At 38.4% G+C, this 19,164-nt stretch overlaps 1 protein-coding gene across 4 annotated transcripts in view; it reads right to left on the reverse strand.

Moving 5' to 3' along the window:
* Positions 1-2,614: 2,614 nt before the first annotated feature.
* LOC121313397 (brefeldin A-inhibited guanine nucleotide-exchange protein 1-like) overlaps positions 2,615-19,164 on the reverse strand; it is a 62,667-nt gene continuing 46,117 nt past the window's right edge. Inside the window, exons 28-40 of one of the 4 annotated variants that reach the window (XM_041245882.1) lie at positions 18,828-19,000; positions 18,015-18,175; positions 17,325-17,455; positions 17,064-17,193; positions 15,676-15,811; positions 15,439-15,577; positions 11,343-11,415; positions 6,450-6,609; positions 6,223-6,362; positions 5,365-5,533; positions 5,132-5,276; positions 4,497-4,614; positions 2,615-3,992 (exon numbers count right to left, since the gene is read on the reverse strand). In XM_041245882.1, the coding sequence (XP_041101816.1) occupies positions 3,795-3,992; positions 4,497-4,614; positions 5,132-5,276; positions 5,365-5,533; positions 6,223-6,362; positions 6,450-6,609; positions 11,343-11,415; positions 15,439-15,577; positions 15,676-15,811; positions 17,064-17,193; positions 17,325-17,455; positions 18,015-18,175; positions 18,828-19,000 (1,873 nt within the window). In that variant the 3' untranslated portion in view covers positions 2,615-3,794. The remainder of the gene's footprint in view (positions 3,993-4,496; positions 4,615-5,131; positions 5,277-5,364; positions 5,534-6,222; positions 6,363-6,449; positions 6,610-11,342; positions 11,416-15,438; positions 15,578-15,675; positions 15,812-17,063; positions 17,194-17,324; positions 17,456-18,014; positions 18,176-18,827; positions 19,001-19,164) is intronic. The other 3 variants (XM_041245884.1, XM_041245883.1, XM_041245885.1) reach the window with 3 other exon arrangements.

Raw genomic sequence — 19,164 nt, forward strand, 5'->3', positions numbered from 1 at the left:
AAAATGTAAACATTATGTGTGTGCCCAATGAGCTACTGACAGTGTTGATTTTTCATTGTGTAAATTTACAGTATAATCATAAATCTCGAAAAACTACTCACTTCTAAATCTTTTGTAGTCATTTTTGTATTACTTTAGTATAAATACATGTTAATTTGAATTCATATGTTGTTTTTTTCTGACTTTATGTGAACGAAAAGACACAAATTAGCAGGTTTTCCCATTGGAAACAGTGATATTTTGAAATATCAATGTCCTGGTCACAAAAGCAAAGTTTGTGGGGAATAATAGCCATTTTCTATACTTTTGAGGCATAAGCAATTAGGAAATAACACTTACTACCCGGGAACAAAAAAATAAATAAAAAATTTGTTACATGGTGTTATATATATATATATATATTTATATATATATATATACATATACATATATATATATGGAAAATATACTTGAACTTTGACCCATTCGACTCTTAGGGACCATCACTTTCAATTCAAATCGTTTTCAATCAATTGACAACACCCACAGTACAGGAGTGTTCATTAATGATCAACAAAATAAGAATATGTTTAAAAACTAAAAAAAAAAAATGTAAAGCTGGTACATTCGTATCTCAGAGAAACGAATAATGACACAGAATGTCTGTACAGCACTGAAACACTACGTTTTAAAAAAAAATGAACCTCATCTTTTTTAATATTAGCATCTCAAGGGTATCCATGTATTATAAAAAAAATAGATGGGCCTCTGCAGTGAGTTACAGGAAAACAACTGAATCTCGGGTTTCTGTGACAGTTTATAAATTACTCGACCTTAGATTAAATTACTTGTAACTCACTGAAGCCCATCTATTATTCTCTCTACAACATTTACCTAATTTCTGTTTATTTCTTCATGAAGTGCAGTTTGCCTTGTTTTGGTTCACTTCAAATACACACATTACATTAATTACTTAAACCCTTCATTAACATTTTCATTTATGCTGGTGCATATTTTCAATTCACACAATCATTTATTAGAAACCAAGAGGGCCCTCCACATTTACATATAAAGTACAGAGTAATTGGAAAGTGTGCTGACTTTTAAAACAAGCTCATTTGATACTTTTGCATTGTATGCATTTCAGCAGTCCAGTGTACAGTATTTGAGATTTTTAGTATCCCCTTGCATTACTTTTTTTGATCCTAGGCGTCCTAGTTTGCAGCCATGTGTAACCTCTTAATACATGCATCCAGGGCTGACCAGTGACCAGATTTATCACCAGATGAAAGAAGACAGTTTGAAGACCTTCTAGATTCCCAGGGGTGCAGTGCAGAGGAAATGGCTAAAAAGAAAACAAGCAAGCATAAAATACAACTACACCACCCACTCGATATATTGTGGGTGTCGGAAATCCGCTATACACTGAGGGCTGCAATATAGCAAGAGACCCATAGAAAAACAAATGGGAAATAAATACTGTACAACCACTCATTTTATCAGGGGTGTCGGGGTCCAGGATCCTCTACACAACACACTTTTTCTCATTTTTCATATAAAAAGCAGCACAGCATTTTAATTTGTACTGTGAAGGGCAACTGCTTCTCATCAACTTAAGTCTCCAATTAATTTCATGACTCTTCCTCTCCTTTCTCAAATGCCCAAACCTCTGCATTGAAAGAATCCACTCCCAACACAGGAGGCTTGTTGCTAGGGAGCTGACATCACTGCCCTGTGACTTGCTAGTGCATTGCTTAAAAAAAAACACTTCAGCACGTAGATATTTCATTTGCTTTGTGTTATTGTGCAATGTGTGTGCATATGATAACAGTACAATATTAATGCTTTGTTTTTAATGGTTCTGTATATTTTAGTTTGTGATGTGCAGTACAAAATAAAACAAACGTAATTCTAAGTGAAATTGTCTATGTACAGTTCAGCTAATGCATGCGTAGTTAGACTGTAAAAATGGGGAGCCAACTCCAGGACCGCGATATATCCAAATTAGCAGTATAGAGAGGGGTGATATAACAAGGGGTGGGTTTATTTTATTTGCAACTCAGTAAGCTCAAATGAGACTTTAAATGCAAAGTACTGATGAATAATTTAGGATCTCATTCTTCACTCCTGTAAAATCTTATTAACAGTAGAACACCATCTTTATCAGAACCTTATTGGAAGATAGATTAACTGAACCGAAAATTATTAATATTGACCAAGCTTCCTTCGGGTGCAATTACTAGATAATAACCTAAATCAGTCATTTAACCCTTACAACTATACTGGCCAGCAAAAGCAATGTACCCAACATGTATATCTTGTATTTATTGAACTAAATACAATTTAACTAAAACTACAATGCAGAGAAAAAAATACTGTCCCTAAAATGAAAACGTCTATCCAGATATAATGTTCTGATGGCTTGAGATTAGGGCACCCCCAATTTCGAGTGTCCTGCTTAGTTCGAAAACCATTCTTCATTAAACTGTAAAGCAAAGTATTTGGAATAACCAGGTGACCAAATAGTGATTCATTCCTATCCTGTAAAATTCCACTGGAAACAAAATTGCCACATTTACAATGCAGGCAAGTTGTTTTTATTTTTTGTGTGTAAAAAAAAAAAAAAAAGTTTTCCACTTAAAAGATCTATAAACACAGGTGAAAGCAGAGTTCAAAAACTTTATTGACCTATGACCTGATTAGAATGTATCAGATGATAACCGATATTGTACAGAAAGTTGTACGGTACAGATTATTTTTTCTTTTTTTTTTACATAGAAAACTTTACATTACCGTACCAGATACATGTCGCTCATCAGTTTACTACATCTGTTATGACTAGGAATGCTTCAGACCCATTCATATCCATATTATACCATAAAACTCACAGTTCACAGTATTAACAATATACTTTCAATACATTAAAACCATCCAAGCCAAAAAACTGTTTTTGTTTTTTTACACATACAGTGAAACCTACATCAAATATGGAAACAGACTTATGACAAATTAGTTTGCAGTGATTCAAAAATTCGAGTTTGAAGAGGATCCCCATCACTGACTCATCTTTCCCATTTAAATAAAAGCTTCTATACATATTTTCCTTGGAATTGTTTCATTTAGTCTCATACCCTTTACATCCTTGTATAAATGATCACTATTGCCAAATTCCATTGGGCTACCTGCCTTAGAAATCATAATGGGAAATTAAGTGTAAGAGTGCAGCAAATTAGAAAACATAAAATAGAAATAAAATTATTGCAGGAACAGTTTTCTAGTGTTACAGGTTGTAGATTACAGACCTGCGTTTCTGTACTACTTTTATTCAAGGGACTGCTTATGGTTATGTTAGCCACTGTCTGTGAAAAAAAATTAAGTCACTCAAATTAATATTACCATTCATTTTTTATCACTTTTTTTCTGAATTATTTTTTCATTTCATTCTCATGTAAGATTAGAGAGAAACACATGTCCTTCAAAATACTACACTTCTGAACATTCAAAAGGTTAGAAATGTGTATTCTTTAAATATTTTATTCTCTAGAATATTTATCCAGCTGTAAAATGGTTGGTCATCATCCCAACCACACCGGTGACATTGATCTGTGGACCTTGCCTACGAAGGTCTCCACGCTCAGCATGAACCAGTGAAGAGCATTCAGGACCATTAATCATCCTGAAAGTTGCAAGGGAATTGAGGACTGCAAGCCAGGATTAAAGTTCAAAGCAGCCATAGTACAGGACCCTTTAGCAGGGTCAAATCTGCCATACACAAAACCGTTTCAAAGCAACCCATAAATGTAGATAGACACAAACTAGACGTCGAGCGTTAATGCTTTCAGTGAGTGTTCAGTATTTCCCGCTCCTTGCTCCTGTTCAGAGGGCTGTGATATTTTAAAGACATTTCCAATTCGCAGGTAGAACTTGCGGAGAACAGCCCGCAGCTCAGGAATCAGGTCGAACTGCATAATTTCACACAGGAGGGGGTAGTAACTTGAAGCATGAGCCTTGAACTATCAAAGGAAAGAAACAAGAGACATACCTAAAAATACAGTTCATGTAGAAGATGTTTTCACATTTTAAAGTAATAAAATATATGTCCTGAAGTTTGAATGTATCCAAATCTATGCCACAAGCCATTTATAGAGTAATATAGTCTTGAAATTAATTCATATCTAGAATGTACTTTGAAATGCAATTCTGTCAAAATGAAAAATAGTTGGCCTTGGCTTCAACCATTCATTAGATGATATGCCTGTCACATGCAATATGTTAGCTTCTCCATCTTCATTCAACACTGTACACATTACACTGTGGTGTTTTTGGAATACTGTAGTGTACTGGTAACATCAGTCATTTAGCATATTTTTTTGTATTTTGACTTGCGATAACCACCTGTAACAATTATTTCCCGCTGTCAATTTATTTTCCTCTTTAGTCAACATGAGGAAAATCTACAAAACTAATTTAAATTAGCTGTCTTAATTGTATTTATTTAGTTAGTTTTCTTTTCTTACCCTGTCGTCACTTATTTTTAGAACTTTTGTGAGAAACAGAAGCAGCAGGCTTGTCCAGGCCTCCCTGTGACTTTCAGACGTCAGTGTCAGGAAGTAACTGATGGCATCACTGCACACACTGCCAAAACAGAGTAACAGTAAGAGTGTTTTTCGTGTTTATTTTTTAACACTCTAATGAACCAAGTCGTGTATTTCAGTGCACTGTTTCTACAACTATAGTATACATTGTTTTTTTATATACATACACTTGAAAATTTTCGTTTAACTTTTTGCTGGGAACCGAGAGGTTGCTAATAAGAGACATCTACTATACATCGATTTAAAATCAAAGCCTTATGTGCTCTTAATTAAATAATGAAATAAATAAAGTGTGCAGTCTTGCCATAAATCATTGTTTTGAGTAATTAGCTCATACAGTACATGATGTCTGGATGGCACTGCATCACAGAACCCTATTTTACTAGGATTCAATAACTTAGAACACAGGGCTTAAAAGTACTTGTCGCAAAATCCAGAATAGATTTTATTAAATTGTTTTATTTATGTATTGTTTTCAGTATGTTTGGTATTAAATAAATCAGACATTGTGCTGTGGTTGGTTTGTTTACTAAGTAGGCCTGAAGGTGTCATCTTACTTGAGTAGCCGCTGCTGTACCTCGTCCCAGGCTTCGCTGCGGTTGTTGTCTGTGTACATGCGGAAGAGAATGCGCAGGACACATGCCAAGCTGCTGGCCTCTTGTTTCAAGAGGTTGGGCTTTGATTTCCCTTTAAAACCTGTAGCTTATAAACAGCACAATTAGTAGGTGGATGATATATAAACACTGTCAAGTCTTCTGACATATTTACAGAGTGCATTCTGTCTACCCACCTGCTTTCCAGAGCGCAGTTCTCTGCTCATTGCTGGAATTAAATGCTTTGGCAAATTGGTGTGATTCCAGCAGGCAGTCTAGCAGCTTAAAGAGCTGCTGTGCTGTGAGATAGCGATACATTCCCTGATCCTGGGTTTCAATGTTAACTTCGGCATCTAGAGTATCTCGCTGAGCAAGAAAAAAAAAAAGTTATGATTAGTGGTCTAACTAATTAGTGGAAATCGGAAAATTGAGGGGTCACATGCAAAATTCACCTCTTTAGGGGCCAATGCATACCAGACTAGTACGGAGAGAATAGTAAATAAATCTAATTTAAATGAACTACTGCACACCATGATCAGAGACTACGTATCTTAATTCTGTAGATAGGCTTTTTTTTATTCCTTCGTCATCCTGTGTGCATTGCACTTAGGTAAAAAAAAAAATCTAAATTTTATTCCATAACCTACCCGGGAAAAACATGTAAATTCTCTGAGATTTAAGCAGACCCCTAGTTATGATAGTGACACACATCCCCTACTATGGCTGTAAATACAAAATTAGAGCAATCTTGAAACAGTCACCAAAGCCACCAGGGCCTATACATATTCTGATACTCTCAAGTTACATGTTAAACTTGTATACATGCCTCCTCAATACCCATCACTGTGGGATTATAATAAAAAAAGCTTTCCTTGTTTACATCTCAAGGTTATTATTAAAAAATAAAAATTGAATATAGAAAAATTAAAGTTAAAATAAAACCAATTTATTTAAGCATTAGAGGTCAAGTGATAAGTGTATTGTTTATTTAAACAAACAAACAAAAAAAATCAATACTGTGAGTCAAGATAATTTAAGATCCCACCCCCCAATACCTGAGCAGCTGCCAAGTTTTCAGCATCTTCCTTCTTACTTGTTGCTGGAAAGAATACTATGCTGTCGATGGTCTGAATCAGCTCAAGCTGGACTACGCATTTAATGAGCAATGCAGCGAACAGCTTCTGTTCCTGAGCTTCTGAAAAAAGCATTACCAAAAGGCAAATTAAAAACAAAATATCTCTTCATCTTTTAGTTTTATTCACATTATTTGAGCAGTACTTACTTGTAGGGGTCCTGTTTTTGCTTGTCTCCTCATAAACCCCAGACCCCACACTGAACTGGCTCGGTCGTCGATTCTCGAAGAAAATCTTCTCAGCGCTGCTTATAGACTGTTGATCCTCAGAATGAACATGCAAGTCAACTGACTTCTGAGATAAGAAATCCTTAACACACACACAGAAAGCACAAAATTAAAGGTTGCTTTAAGGAGTATCTTTTGAGTCGCCAGTACCCCGTTTACACTAGCCACTGTCCTAAGTTGCCACAAAACTTTGTGGCACTATTGTCAGAAATATTTTCACACATATCTACAAACATAACCTGTGATCATATTTTCAGTTTTGTGGGTACCTCTATCTAGAATGAAACAAACAAATAGTTGCAGTAAAGGTCAGTAAGAAAGTGAAAGGTTTTCTTCATGGGGCGAATAGATCTTTGTTTAGAAAATATAAAAAATAAAGCCAAAAACTTAATGACATCACTACAAGGGTCTGTATGATAAAAGCGTAAGGAGAGCTTTACTCTGCACTCAGTCGACTTTGCTGTAGCCCAGCTCTGTCCATTTAGAAAGCTTCTTTATAAGCTGTACAAAAAAAAACATATATTTGACTTGAATAACATTGCTCATCAGTTTTATTTTTCCCTGCACTCATCTCTGGCAGTGGCCACAGCAGTTTTTGAGGCTGCTGGGGCCTAGGGCACCGGTTTGTCACTGGTTTACAAACGGGAAGTGGTCAAATGGGAAGCAAGCGAACCAGCTCCTTCGTGGAATCCCGCATTTCGCCCACGCGGAAACAAACGTATGCCCTGCAGTGATCGGGGCATCCAACAGCGGTGTTGGGGGACGGGGACGGACTCCAGGTCCTTAGATGGGAACGCAATCTCCTGTTCGCCCCACTCCTCAGAGGCGGCGATGGACAGCATGACCTCTAGTTGCCAATCTGCTCTTGTGGTCCCCTGGGGCCCGACGAAGTATGCGACGCCGAACATTCACACATTAATACTGCAAGCACCGTTCCTTGGTGGGAAATAGCTGCCCAGAGCTTTTCCTAAAGCTCAGAGTCCACTGATCACTTGGAATGGTTTCCTGCGTGGGCTACTTTCCCGGGTGAGTCGTCCGGTCTCCCTTGGTACAGAGCTATGGGGTGAGGATGCAGCTAACTCTCTAACAGAGAGTGATGGGGAAGTGTGCAGGAGTGAGGGACTCACAGCGCTCTGTAGAGCTACAGGAGAGATGTTTCTCCAGTGTGCTTAGAGAAATGGTACACACAACTCGCAGAAACTGTGGTTTATCACTGCCTCCTTGGAGCAGTCTGGCCCCAGGCAGGAAGAACATCTGCTGTGCTTGTCCTCAACAGGCAGACTGGCCTTGCATGTCTCACAGGGATAAAACCCAGGCATGACGCAAGAAACAAACAATGCAGTACACAGTATACAGATGCACAGGTGCTGCCTCAATCTGCTTATAGACCGCAACTGGGCCAGTCAAGACCCAAACAAGACTGGTTTGGTACCGGACCATGGGCATAAACACCGGTCGGCAGCAGGCTGGAACCGGGTCAGTTCTGTAGCGACTTTGGTATACAATTTATTTACATATAAATTAGTCTCTAGACGCACTGTTTAAGAATGGCCAAATGTTAATAACTGAGACATACCATAATAGTTCGGTGATATCATGTAGAACTCGGATTCCCTTGACAACAATTGACATCCACACAACATGTCAGAAATATAAAACAATCTTTTGTTTAAAAGGAAAAAACGGGTGCACAGCTAATCTAACATTACAGAAAGGAAAGGCTATTGGTTAGAGATATGCGCAAATAGTAATATGCAGTTCATTGATTCCATAGTCAAACTATTACAACGACCATAACATCATTAGCATAAATGGTTAATATACTAATATAAAATATGACTTATCACACAAAGTGTCTACTTTGCTTAATATTTTCAATACCCGTTTCTCGTTCTAATCGATCATGTCAATATGCACGAGAATTAATTTAACTTCCCATTCAGCAAGGAATCCAACATTCCAGAACCTAATTTAGAAAATTAGTTTTACTATGTTAATTTAGTTTAGATGTGCTGTACCAAACTAATAATAGGTTATGAACCTCAGTCGATTATATATTCAAATGAACCAAAATAGAGCAATGATGAAATTCTCTGCATTTACTAGGGCAACTCCTTTTGAGCTGCACATTTCAAACAAACATAATATATTCCTTACACACTCTAAACAAGAAATTATATTCTATTCCTAAAACAGTTTCTACTTAACTTTTTGCTTCAGCTACTTTCTCGAGTCATAAAGTATTTAATATTAGACATGTTGAATACTTATCGATTTCCATATACAGAAGTCAATCTGTGTCGATGAATACTGCAGCTCTCTGGATCCGCAGTTCCAATGTAGACGTCACTTTGCTGTATGCATTATTGCGTAGGCTCGCAACACAAATAGTTATTTTCAAATGGAGATCAGCTTGATGCTCTCCAAGGCTTGCAACATTATCTTTGTTGTTGGCAGTTTTCCCCACTGAGAATAGTTTTGTTTATCAGACGTAACTCAGTTCAGCTAATGCATTGCAATTGAAAAGTTATATAGTTTGTATAGCCTAAGTGTTCTTGTGGCGATTCTCTCGGAATCTTCCAAAAACATAACTGACGGCTTCGTTCAGATACGGAGAAACAAAGACCCTCTTTCCAATTAATGCAGTATCCCGTTTACTGATCCATTCTCTCGTAGGACAGACGGCAGGGCCCTTCCTCAAAGATGATTTTAGCAATTATTCAGAACATTGGTTCTTTTTTGCGTCTGTGAATTCGGGCATGTGTGCTCCCACAACTCTGCAACTTTCTTCAGAGCACTGTAGCTTTCATTTCGTTCCTCCGAACTTCCAGCCACTTCTAGCGGGTGGACACTCCTTGTGCACACCTCCTTTGCGGACAGCACACTTGGTCAGCACGCATGTCTAGAAGCAGCAGCTCGCAGCAGAAACTCGCTCACACTTCAGAAGTCAGTGGGTTTTGTGATTTTCTTTTCAACCCTGTGACTGGTTAGTCTGGTTATTTTGGGCAGTGCCTGAGTCCATGTGAAGTGTCTTTCATAGGTTGTTCTCGTACCGACGCGGCCCTCTTGTACTCCATTGGTCCGCTATTAGCCCCGTCAGCTAGATTTACGACAAGGACTGGTTCTCGTCTTAGTGTCAAGACACCCAGAATTGTCTGGAAGTTGCCTTCAGCAAAATACTACTAGTGCCGAAATGACTCATTCAGTGATAGGCAGAGATAAAACACTTGTCCAGCAGTTAGTTTGCGACTCTTTCTAAAAACATTCTTTGTCAGTGGGGGAGTTTGTGACCAGACCAAGAAGACACAGAGAATGGTTTAAGATCCCCTCTATACATTCCAATTCTGTTACTTTCATGCACAGAATGGTATGATGACCCCCCTTCTGACGCTACAGTTCGATACCGGTTCACTGACTTTATTCCCGGTTTGGTACGGTATGGTACTGGATCGGAACCAGGTCGGTTAGGTGACTTTAGCACCAAGTCGGTACAGGACTGGGTCGGAACCGGTGCTGTAACCTTGGTCCTGATTAGGTACTGGGCCGGGAATGGAGCGGGCCCCACCTGTAAAAGCCACTGGCAAAACCACTCAGTCAGTACTCGCACGAGACTGAGGGAAGCCTGCTTGTTAGAATGAACTAACAGCCCTCGTAATGGTGATGCAAAAGCTGTCAATTAAACAGCATCAAGATACTGTAGGAGAGATTGCAAGCAACCACAACCGAAGCCAAAACGAAAATAAAAACTCCAGCCGGAGCTACTGCAGCCTTGGGGGAGAGCTCAAAGTCAGCTAGTTTATGTTGCTTCATGCCTGGAATGCAGCGACTCAAGCCGCTGGCTTCACACGGGGCACAAGGCCGCAGTGGGACGTAACAAACAACAGGCTGTAGTGCAAAAATATGCATAATTAGTAAAACTAATACAGCAATTATTTTTAATATCACATACAATTTGTGTAAAACACAACAAATGTAAAACATATAACAGCTCTTTTGTCAGGTCAGTTCTTGAAAGGAAAAATGGCATTGAGGTCTGGCACCGCAGTGTTTTTATTTCCTCGGGGGAGGCCATGGCTGCATCACAGGCTCGCCAAGCAGCTTTGATATATCTTATTCAGGTTTCGGGTCTTTAAGAGGTAAATACGGTAATGGTTACATTTTGTACTTGAAAGGGAACACACAAGTTACAGAAATGACAGGCTTAAACACTTAAACACTTCTGCCTCTGTGTTTAGGGATGGGAAATGTCTTCACACAAGGGGTGGTCAATATAACTTCAAATCAGGCACACGCTACAGTTCAGGGGCTATGCACACGCAAACGGTGCCGAAAACTTAGGTCTGTGCTCAAGTGTAAACGGGTGGCTCAAACGATAAGAACGTTTTAATGATACTGTCTCTAAGCCAGCTTGGGTCCGAAAGTATAAAAGGCAGTTTTGAGCTTCAGGCTGTATTGTAACTATTATAGGATTAATTTTACCTACTGTACCTGTTTCAAATTCCAAATCTAAATACCACCATTGCTTAAATATAATAAAGAATCTACAGGTAAACAAATCAAACACACAACAGCTAATATTAGAATATTTAGCTCAGTAAAATAACTTTGTAAGGTTATTTCCTATTCTAAGGTTATATTCTAATGCTTCAGATGACAATATTTAGATTCACCAATTGATACACTTCACTAGCAGAAAAGACATAATTAAGGTTAGACTGACAACCAAATAAATACGGAACACTGTGGTACTTGAGACTGAGCTGTAAAACCATTTCAGTTTAATAAGCCGCCCTGACAAAGTCACTGCTAACATACCAGCTGTTTGTCTGGAACATCTCCCTGTAAAACAGGCTCACTCTCCATTCCTGCAGGTCTCCATGTCAGCAACCTTTAAATACAAGATAAATACCATTTAACAGCAGCAGCTACAAGACAGTATACAAGCAGAAAATAACAGAACAGCCTTTAATTTGTATAGTATTTAAAAATACTTCAATACAACCTAGTTGCAGGTATCGCAAAACAGTATCCTTGACCTGACCAAGTGTACCAACCTGATCAGTGGATGTCAATTACATAAGCTTAGAGTACTGTATATACTGAGACTACTGCTAGTCCACCAACATAATTTATATATGCAGTGCCTATAGAAAGACTACACCCCTTTGAACTTTTTTCACATTTTGTTGTGTCAGTGCCTCAGAGTTTCATGCATTTAAGTGATTCTTTCCCCACTTATCTACACACCACACTCCACACTGTTAAGGGGAAAAAAGTTTTTATTCAGTTATATATTAAAAATACAAAACTGAAAGATCATAATTGGATAAGTCTCCAACCCCCTGAGTTAATACTTGGTGGAAGCACCTTTGGCAGCAATTACAGCTGTGAGTCTGTTGGGATAGGTCTCTACCAACTTTGCACACCTAGATTTGGCAATATTTGACCATTCTTCTTTACAAAACTGTTCAAGCTCTGTCAAGTTTCTTGGGGAGCATTGATGGACAGCAATCTTCAAGTTATGCCACAAATTTTCAATTGGATTTAGGTCGGGGCTCTGACTGGGCCACTCAAGGACATTTACCTTTTTGTTCCTTAGCCACTCCAGTGTAGCTTTGGCTGTGTGCTTTGGGTCGTTGTCATTGCTGAAAGGTGAATGTCCCAGTTTCAGCTTTCTTGCAGAGGGCAGCAGGTTTTCCTCAAACTTCTCTGTACTTTGCTCCATTCATTTTCCCTTCTATCCTGACAAGTGCCCCAGTCCCTGCTGATGAGAAACATCCCCATAACATGATGCTGCCACCACCGTGCTTCACAGTAGGGATGGTGTTCTTTGGGTGATGCGCTGTGTTGGGTTTGTGCCAAACATAAATTTAGGCCAAAAAGTTCCATTTTAGTTTTGTCAGACCACAAAACTTTTTGCCACATGGCACAGAATCTCCCTACTTCAACGGGATTCAAGGTGGGCTTTCTTGAGTAATGGCTTCCTTCTTGCCATCCTACCATACAGGCCAGATTTGTGGAGTGCTTGGGATATTGTTGTCACATGCACACTTTGACCAGTCTTGACCATAAAAGCCTGACCAGCTCTTGCAAAATTGCCATTGGCCTCTTGGTAGCCTCTCTGATCAGTCTCCTTCTTGCTCGGTCATCCAGTTTGGAGGGATGGCCTGATCAGGCAGGGTCTTGGTGGTGCCATACACCTTCCACTTCTTAATAATTGTCTTGACCATGCTCCAAGGGATATTCAAGGCCTTTGATATTTTTTATACCCATCCCCTGATCTGTGCCTTTCAACAACTTTGTCCCGGAGTTCTTTTGAAAGCGCCTTGGTGCTCATGGTTGAGTCTTTGCTTTGAAATGCACTGAACCTACAGGAACTGCTGAATTTATCCTGAAATCATGTGAATCACTACAATTTAACAGGTGGAGGCCACTTAACTTGGTGTCTTTTGAAGGCGATTGGTTACACCTGAGCCATCTTAGGATTGCTCATTACAAGGGGGGTGGACACTTATCCAACCAAGCTATTTCAGTTTTTATTTTTAATTCACTTTCTACAAATTTCTAGAATATTTTTCCCTTGGAACAGCATAATTAACCCGGTTAGGAACTATTTTTCGAAAACTTTTGTTGTTTGACCGCTAAGTATTTTCATGTCTATTGAATAGATGTTTCGTCTACTAACGGTGACTGCTTGCACTACGCTATTAAGGCCAACAAAGGTGGTTTCCAAACAATTGTAAAGGGAGTGTTAACTTACTCATAACCTATGCAATCACTTGATTGACGATATGCGTTACATGCATGTCTGTATACGGTTATTATATACATATATGTATATATGAAATATATATATTAGATATATGTAATATAAAACTAACTCTCCCATTTACACTCCTGGAAAATTTGGTGGTGTGACCCAGTAGATTGTTTTGTGTAGAGGTTACACACACACACTGAACAAAAATATAAATGCAACATGTAAAGTGTTGGTCCCATGTTTCATGAGCTGAAATAAAAGATCCCAGAAATTTTCCATATGCAAAAAAAGTTTATTTCTCTCAAATTTTGTGCACAAATTTGTTTACATCCCTGTTAGTGAGCATTTCTCCTTTGCCAAGATAATCCATTCACCGAACAGGTGTGGCATATCATGAAGCTGATTAAACAGCATGATCATTACACAGGTGCACCTTGTGCTGGGGACAATAAAAGGTCACTCTAAAATGTGCAGTTGTCACACAACACAATGCCACAGATGTCTCAGGTTTTGAGGGAGCGTGCAATTGGCACAAGCTGACTGCAGGAATGTCCACCAGAGCTGTTGCCAGAGAATTAAAGGTTCATTTCTCTACCATAAGCCGCCTCCAACGTCGTTTTAGAGAATTTGGCAGTATGTCCAACCGGCCTCACAACAGCAGACCATGTGTAACCACGCCAGCCCAAGACCTCCACATCCTGCTTCTTCACCTGTGGGATCGTCTGAGACCAGCCACTCGGACAGCTGATGAAACTGTGGGTTTTCACAACCGAAGAATTTCTGCATAAACTGTCAGAAACAGTCTCAGGGAAGCTCATCTGTTTGCTCGTCATCCTCACCTGGGTCTTGACCTGACTGCAGTTCGGCGTCGTAACAGACTTCAGACCTAACATGGCGTACTACACTACACTATACTTCCAGTTCTAAATGTATTAGACAGCTAAGCATTTTACCGATTGCAAAAACCTTATAACACACAAAGGTTTACACAGTACCTTGCTCCGACTGACAGCCTCTTTTCGCACACACAGACTGCCCTGAACAAACATTTTGGTATTTTTTAAATACCTGCCTGTAGGTAACAAAATAATTACACTTGAGGTTGTGCGAACACAGCCACACTCCTACATTCTCTGGCCAGAAGCACAAATTAACCCTTACACAGACACACACACAACATACATTCATCTATCTATATACACAGTGCTACCCTGTTATAGTGCGGAATCGGTTATAACACAGGAAAGTCACGGCTCCCATTTCCCCCATAATGCAGTTTGACTCTCAAACGTTGGGTTTTATTGTTGTTTTACATTACCGTATTTAAACCCATTTAAGTTGAAACCAGTATTTGTTTTTCTAAAAATAAACAAACTGTCCGTTAATGTTAAGAAACAAGTACGAAACAATACAAGCGTGTATAAACGTCCTTAGATTCTGTGTTCTTTATTTACAGTTTACAATATTTATTATAAAAAGATACAATTTAAATAAGACTGGTGTAAAGTTTAAACTGGTGGAATAGCAGTTTCTATTATACTGTATATATTGTAAAGACCCGGGATTTATACTGTTACACGACTGGTCTACTGGTGCGTGTGCGTGCATATAAGCAGGGAAGCGGTAAGCTTGCCTCAGCCGTGATTGACTGACGTCTGGGTAGGCAGGGACAGAGCTGACAACAAGATGCTGTGTGAATTTGCAAGACTGTTTGTTGTTTTTGGTGTGGCCCAGACTGACAGGGGCCAGGAATACTCATCCCAATAAACCGTGGATTTGAGTACCAGCAAATTGTTTGTGTCTCCTTTCTCCATTTTCCAAGGTACGCTAAAGTATTAATTTGGCCATTGCAAATCATTTCGGGAACAAAAATGCCAATATTCTTTATAAGGCGAAACACAAATAACACAATCTCCAATTATTGAGTCAGACAACCACATTATAAATATATTAAAATAAAAAACGCAGATGATTAACTGAAGAACGTAACTTCAAAAGTGATAACATAAACAATACCTTGGTAAGTTTATTCATATTTTAATATTTTATTTCACAATCACTTAAAAAAAAAAAAATCTAAACAATGTAATACCAATGACGGTGGTGGTAAAAATAGATGTAGTGGTAAATATGGAAGTATTTAGAGCTTACGCATGCGGAATTGTCGTTTTAAAGATGTCCAGCATACAGTTGCAAGTCTTGTCCCAGATTTCCAATGTGAATTTTTCTCCATTTAGAATAACAACATTCTCCAGACAGTTTGTTCCAGATCTAGCAAGCTGCTCATTGTCTAGAATTTAAAAAAAAAAAGCATAGCTGTGTAAACCTGAACAGGCACTGCATTCAATTTAACAACCAAATACCACTGGTATTATACCACTGTTTTACCTTGCTGTACACACCAGTACAACTGGGAGAAGATGTCATCTAAAAGAACATCATTCAGTGCCTCGAAATACTGAGTGAACACGTCGCAGATGGCGTAAAGGGCATGGTTACAGGTTGTTGTCATCCACTCAGCTTTCTAAAAAAAAAAAAAAAAAAAAAAAAAAAAAAAAAAAAAAAAAAAAAAAAAAAAAAACGTCAGTCCAGGTTAAATAAAAGTGTGTAAGACAAATATAATGTACGTTTAAATAAAGTCCCCCCCCCCCCCCCCCCCCCCCCCCCCCCCCCCCCCCCCCCCCCCCCAAAGTAAAACAGGTTTAAAAGGCATTGAATCACAAAAGGACACTCGGTACTGTATCTACAGCCAAGCACCACCCCTTGTTTGCTTTTTTTTTCACATACCTTTTTAAAGACGTGCATACTGATAAACCCTCTCCCGATCACTTGTTTTATCACCAAACTCCTCAATAATGATCCAAGTCATTGTTTTATTACTATAACACCTCAAAAAACTCTGCAAATGTCTGTGATATTCTTTGAGTGCTCGATGCAGAAGCAGCTCTCTCCTTTGTTATATCCGTGTTATCTCTGTAATGCATGGGGCTATGAGATATGCCCTTTTTTTCGGTTTCATTCAGCTCCTATCGGTCTCACTTGGCCGTTGAAAGGTTTTCTCGGCTTTTTCCGGAGAAAACACGACTAGAGACCTGTGCTTTACGTCTTTTTGATGACGTCAGACAGGGTCCGACATCGGACTGGAAAAGGAAAATTGTACTGTCGGACCAGGTCCGACAAAGAACTGTAAAGGGTTAATATACAGTATCTATCAGAAACAATGCAGTGTTTTAAATTCTGTTCAGGGGTTGAAATCTGCTGGGGGGCCATACTCATAAAACACCTCATTTTTTCATGTTCCAGGATATACTTGATAAATATTTTGGTCTGTCATCCAGACCTATTGCAGTATTGAAAATGTGGCAATAACAAAATTATAACTATTGCCCTTTATGAAGTGTGCTGCATTAAATTGCAGTACTTTCATACAAGTCCTGTGCTAAAAGGAAACTTTGTCATGGAGACATCCAATGCACAAGAAATACTTCATTCTGAGCACAGTGGGTTAAATCAGTGTTTCCTGTGCAAACAGATGAATAATACAGTGCTCCCCCTTTAGAAGGTGGCCCTTTACACTGTGAACAGGTTATATGGTGGTACGGGCATGGCTCCCATTTGCCCCATAATGCCCTTACACTAGCACTAGTAATCTCGTTATAAGTCGGAGCACAAATAGTACAGTCTTAACTATGGCTCCCGACAACAGCGTTATAAAGGGGGATCACTGTAAAATGTTTCATACAAACCCAATGAGATTTATTATGCTGTTCACCTACCTCAGTCTGTTTCTCCGGAAGCTTCATATTGTCAAAGATCCTGAAGACAATTCTAAACAGATCTTGCCACCAATGTTTTTCGTAGGTGTGTCCGTAGGTTTTCATTATTTCAAACATCACAGTCAGCCCTCTATAAAAATGGAAATAAATCAAATGTTGTAGCTAACTGTTAAACAAGTTTAAATACTGTACTGTATTTTACAGAAACACAAGACAGATTTGTGAATGATTTCTGCAGACATTAGAATCAGCTATTCTTACCTGGTTCTCACATCTAGCTTGCATCTATTGATAATACAGGAGAGCTCAAACAGAACGGGAAACCACCCTCTCACCCACACTCTGTCCTCGGGGGCCACATTCATATCATCACTGGTGTAATCTTTGAAGGCCTGATGGTAAAAATACAATTATACAGGTAAAGAAAAAAAGAGTCTTTTTTTTTTTTTTACTAGCTGTCATTAAATTTCTTTCTATATTTTTTTAATAGCGTCTGATAATAGTGTTGAAGTGTACCATGAAAACGATACGGTAACAGAAGAAACTGATGATTTAATGGTACTGTAAGAACAATGAGGAGAACACAAGAGGGAGTCATCTCTATCTCACACATTCATCTTTGTCAAGTCAGAATTCTTTTTAAGGACTAGGAGTGAAAACTGTCTGGAGAGGAGGAATAGTTTTGAAAGTTATATACAAGTTATTAGATGGAAAATGAGGGCAGTCGACAGCAGAAACCCTTTTAATCTTAATGTTCTGCGAACATGGACAACATATGGAAACTGGGCGTTCACATAAAGGGGATATTTTTGGATAAGAGGTCAGCTTGGATAACAGGTTACGAGTTAAATAGGATACTGGCAAGACTGTGAAAGTCATATAACAAGAGATTATGATAACAATGATAATTGTTTAATGCCAAAAGATGAATTATGATTATGATTTCTTTACCTGTGGCCGATCAGAAACATATTTTGCACAGTGGCGAATGAGACGGATAGCTTCCATACTGGTGTCTGGGAAGGATGCGTTACAGGCAAACTCTGACAAACACTTTACAGCATCCTGGAAGGAGTCTATGGCGGCTGGAAAATGCTTTTCAAACACATTTGCTGAAAATATACAGGGAATATATTTTTATACATTTGTATACTTTTGAGGGATAGTAATATTTTAACAGTACCAGCAATAAATTACTGAGTAAAAATATTACTCACATTCATACCTTTCTATTAAACACAGACACAGGAAAAGCTAAAAACATATCATAACTCCTTGCCTGCATATTATACATTGCACCTGAAACTGCACTGTAAGAAAGAAACTGAAAGAAAGCAAAGAAAAATAATTTTCAAACCATATTATTATTCTATCTATTGTATATATTAAAACAATACAATCTATAAAAAATTGGCCTAGTTAATTAAGAAAAATGTACACTTTAACACATTTGTTGAAATCTTTACGCAAGAGCATTGTGAAGCAGGTAATCTGACACCTGTGAGCATCATTTCTAATAACATTACAGCTTACACAAAAGCTACAACAAAAATGATATAGTAGCCACTAGCATGCATATTTTACATTCCACCCAAGGCAAAGTGCCCTTAGATATAAACTCAAATAAATGTATTGACTGACAAAGGCACTCAAATAGTGATGTTTAGCAAACTTTAAGCTATTGTAAAAAATATGCAGTGACACTAAATGACAACTAAAAAGCTTCTAAGATTAAATACTACTATAAAGAACAAATGTACTTACTGACAATATGCCCTGAAGTCTGAAATGCCAGCTCCACTATGCTCTCATCCTGATCTGAAGCAGCCAGGTGAAAGACAGAGAAGATATTCTTCCAGCCTGAACGGATATTCCCAGCCTGTGAGTTAACCATTTGGGCTATACACCGGACAACCATGTCTCTAATGGTTGGAGACCTAAATAAATAAATAAATAAATAAAAACAAATGCAAAAGCCACAAAACTGGCATTCGAATAGGAGCAATTAGACAGACAGAAAAATCTTGTAACTTTTAGAACATCTATTAACTATGATTTATTTAGCTATAAAAGCTTATAGTTTTAATTTTTAGTTTTTAAT

This window comes from Polyodon spathula, chromosome 3 (genome assembly GCF_017654505.1).
Source record: "Polyodon spathula isolate WHYD16114869_AA chromosome 3, ASM1765450v1, whole genome shotgun sequence".
Lineage (NCBI taxonomy): Eukaryota > Metazoa > Chordata > Actinopteri > Acipenseriformes > Polyodontidae > Polyodon > Polyodon spathula.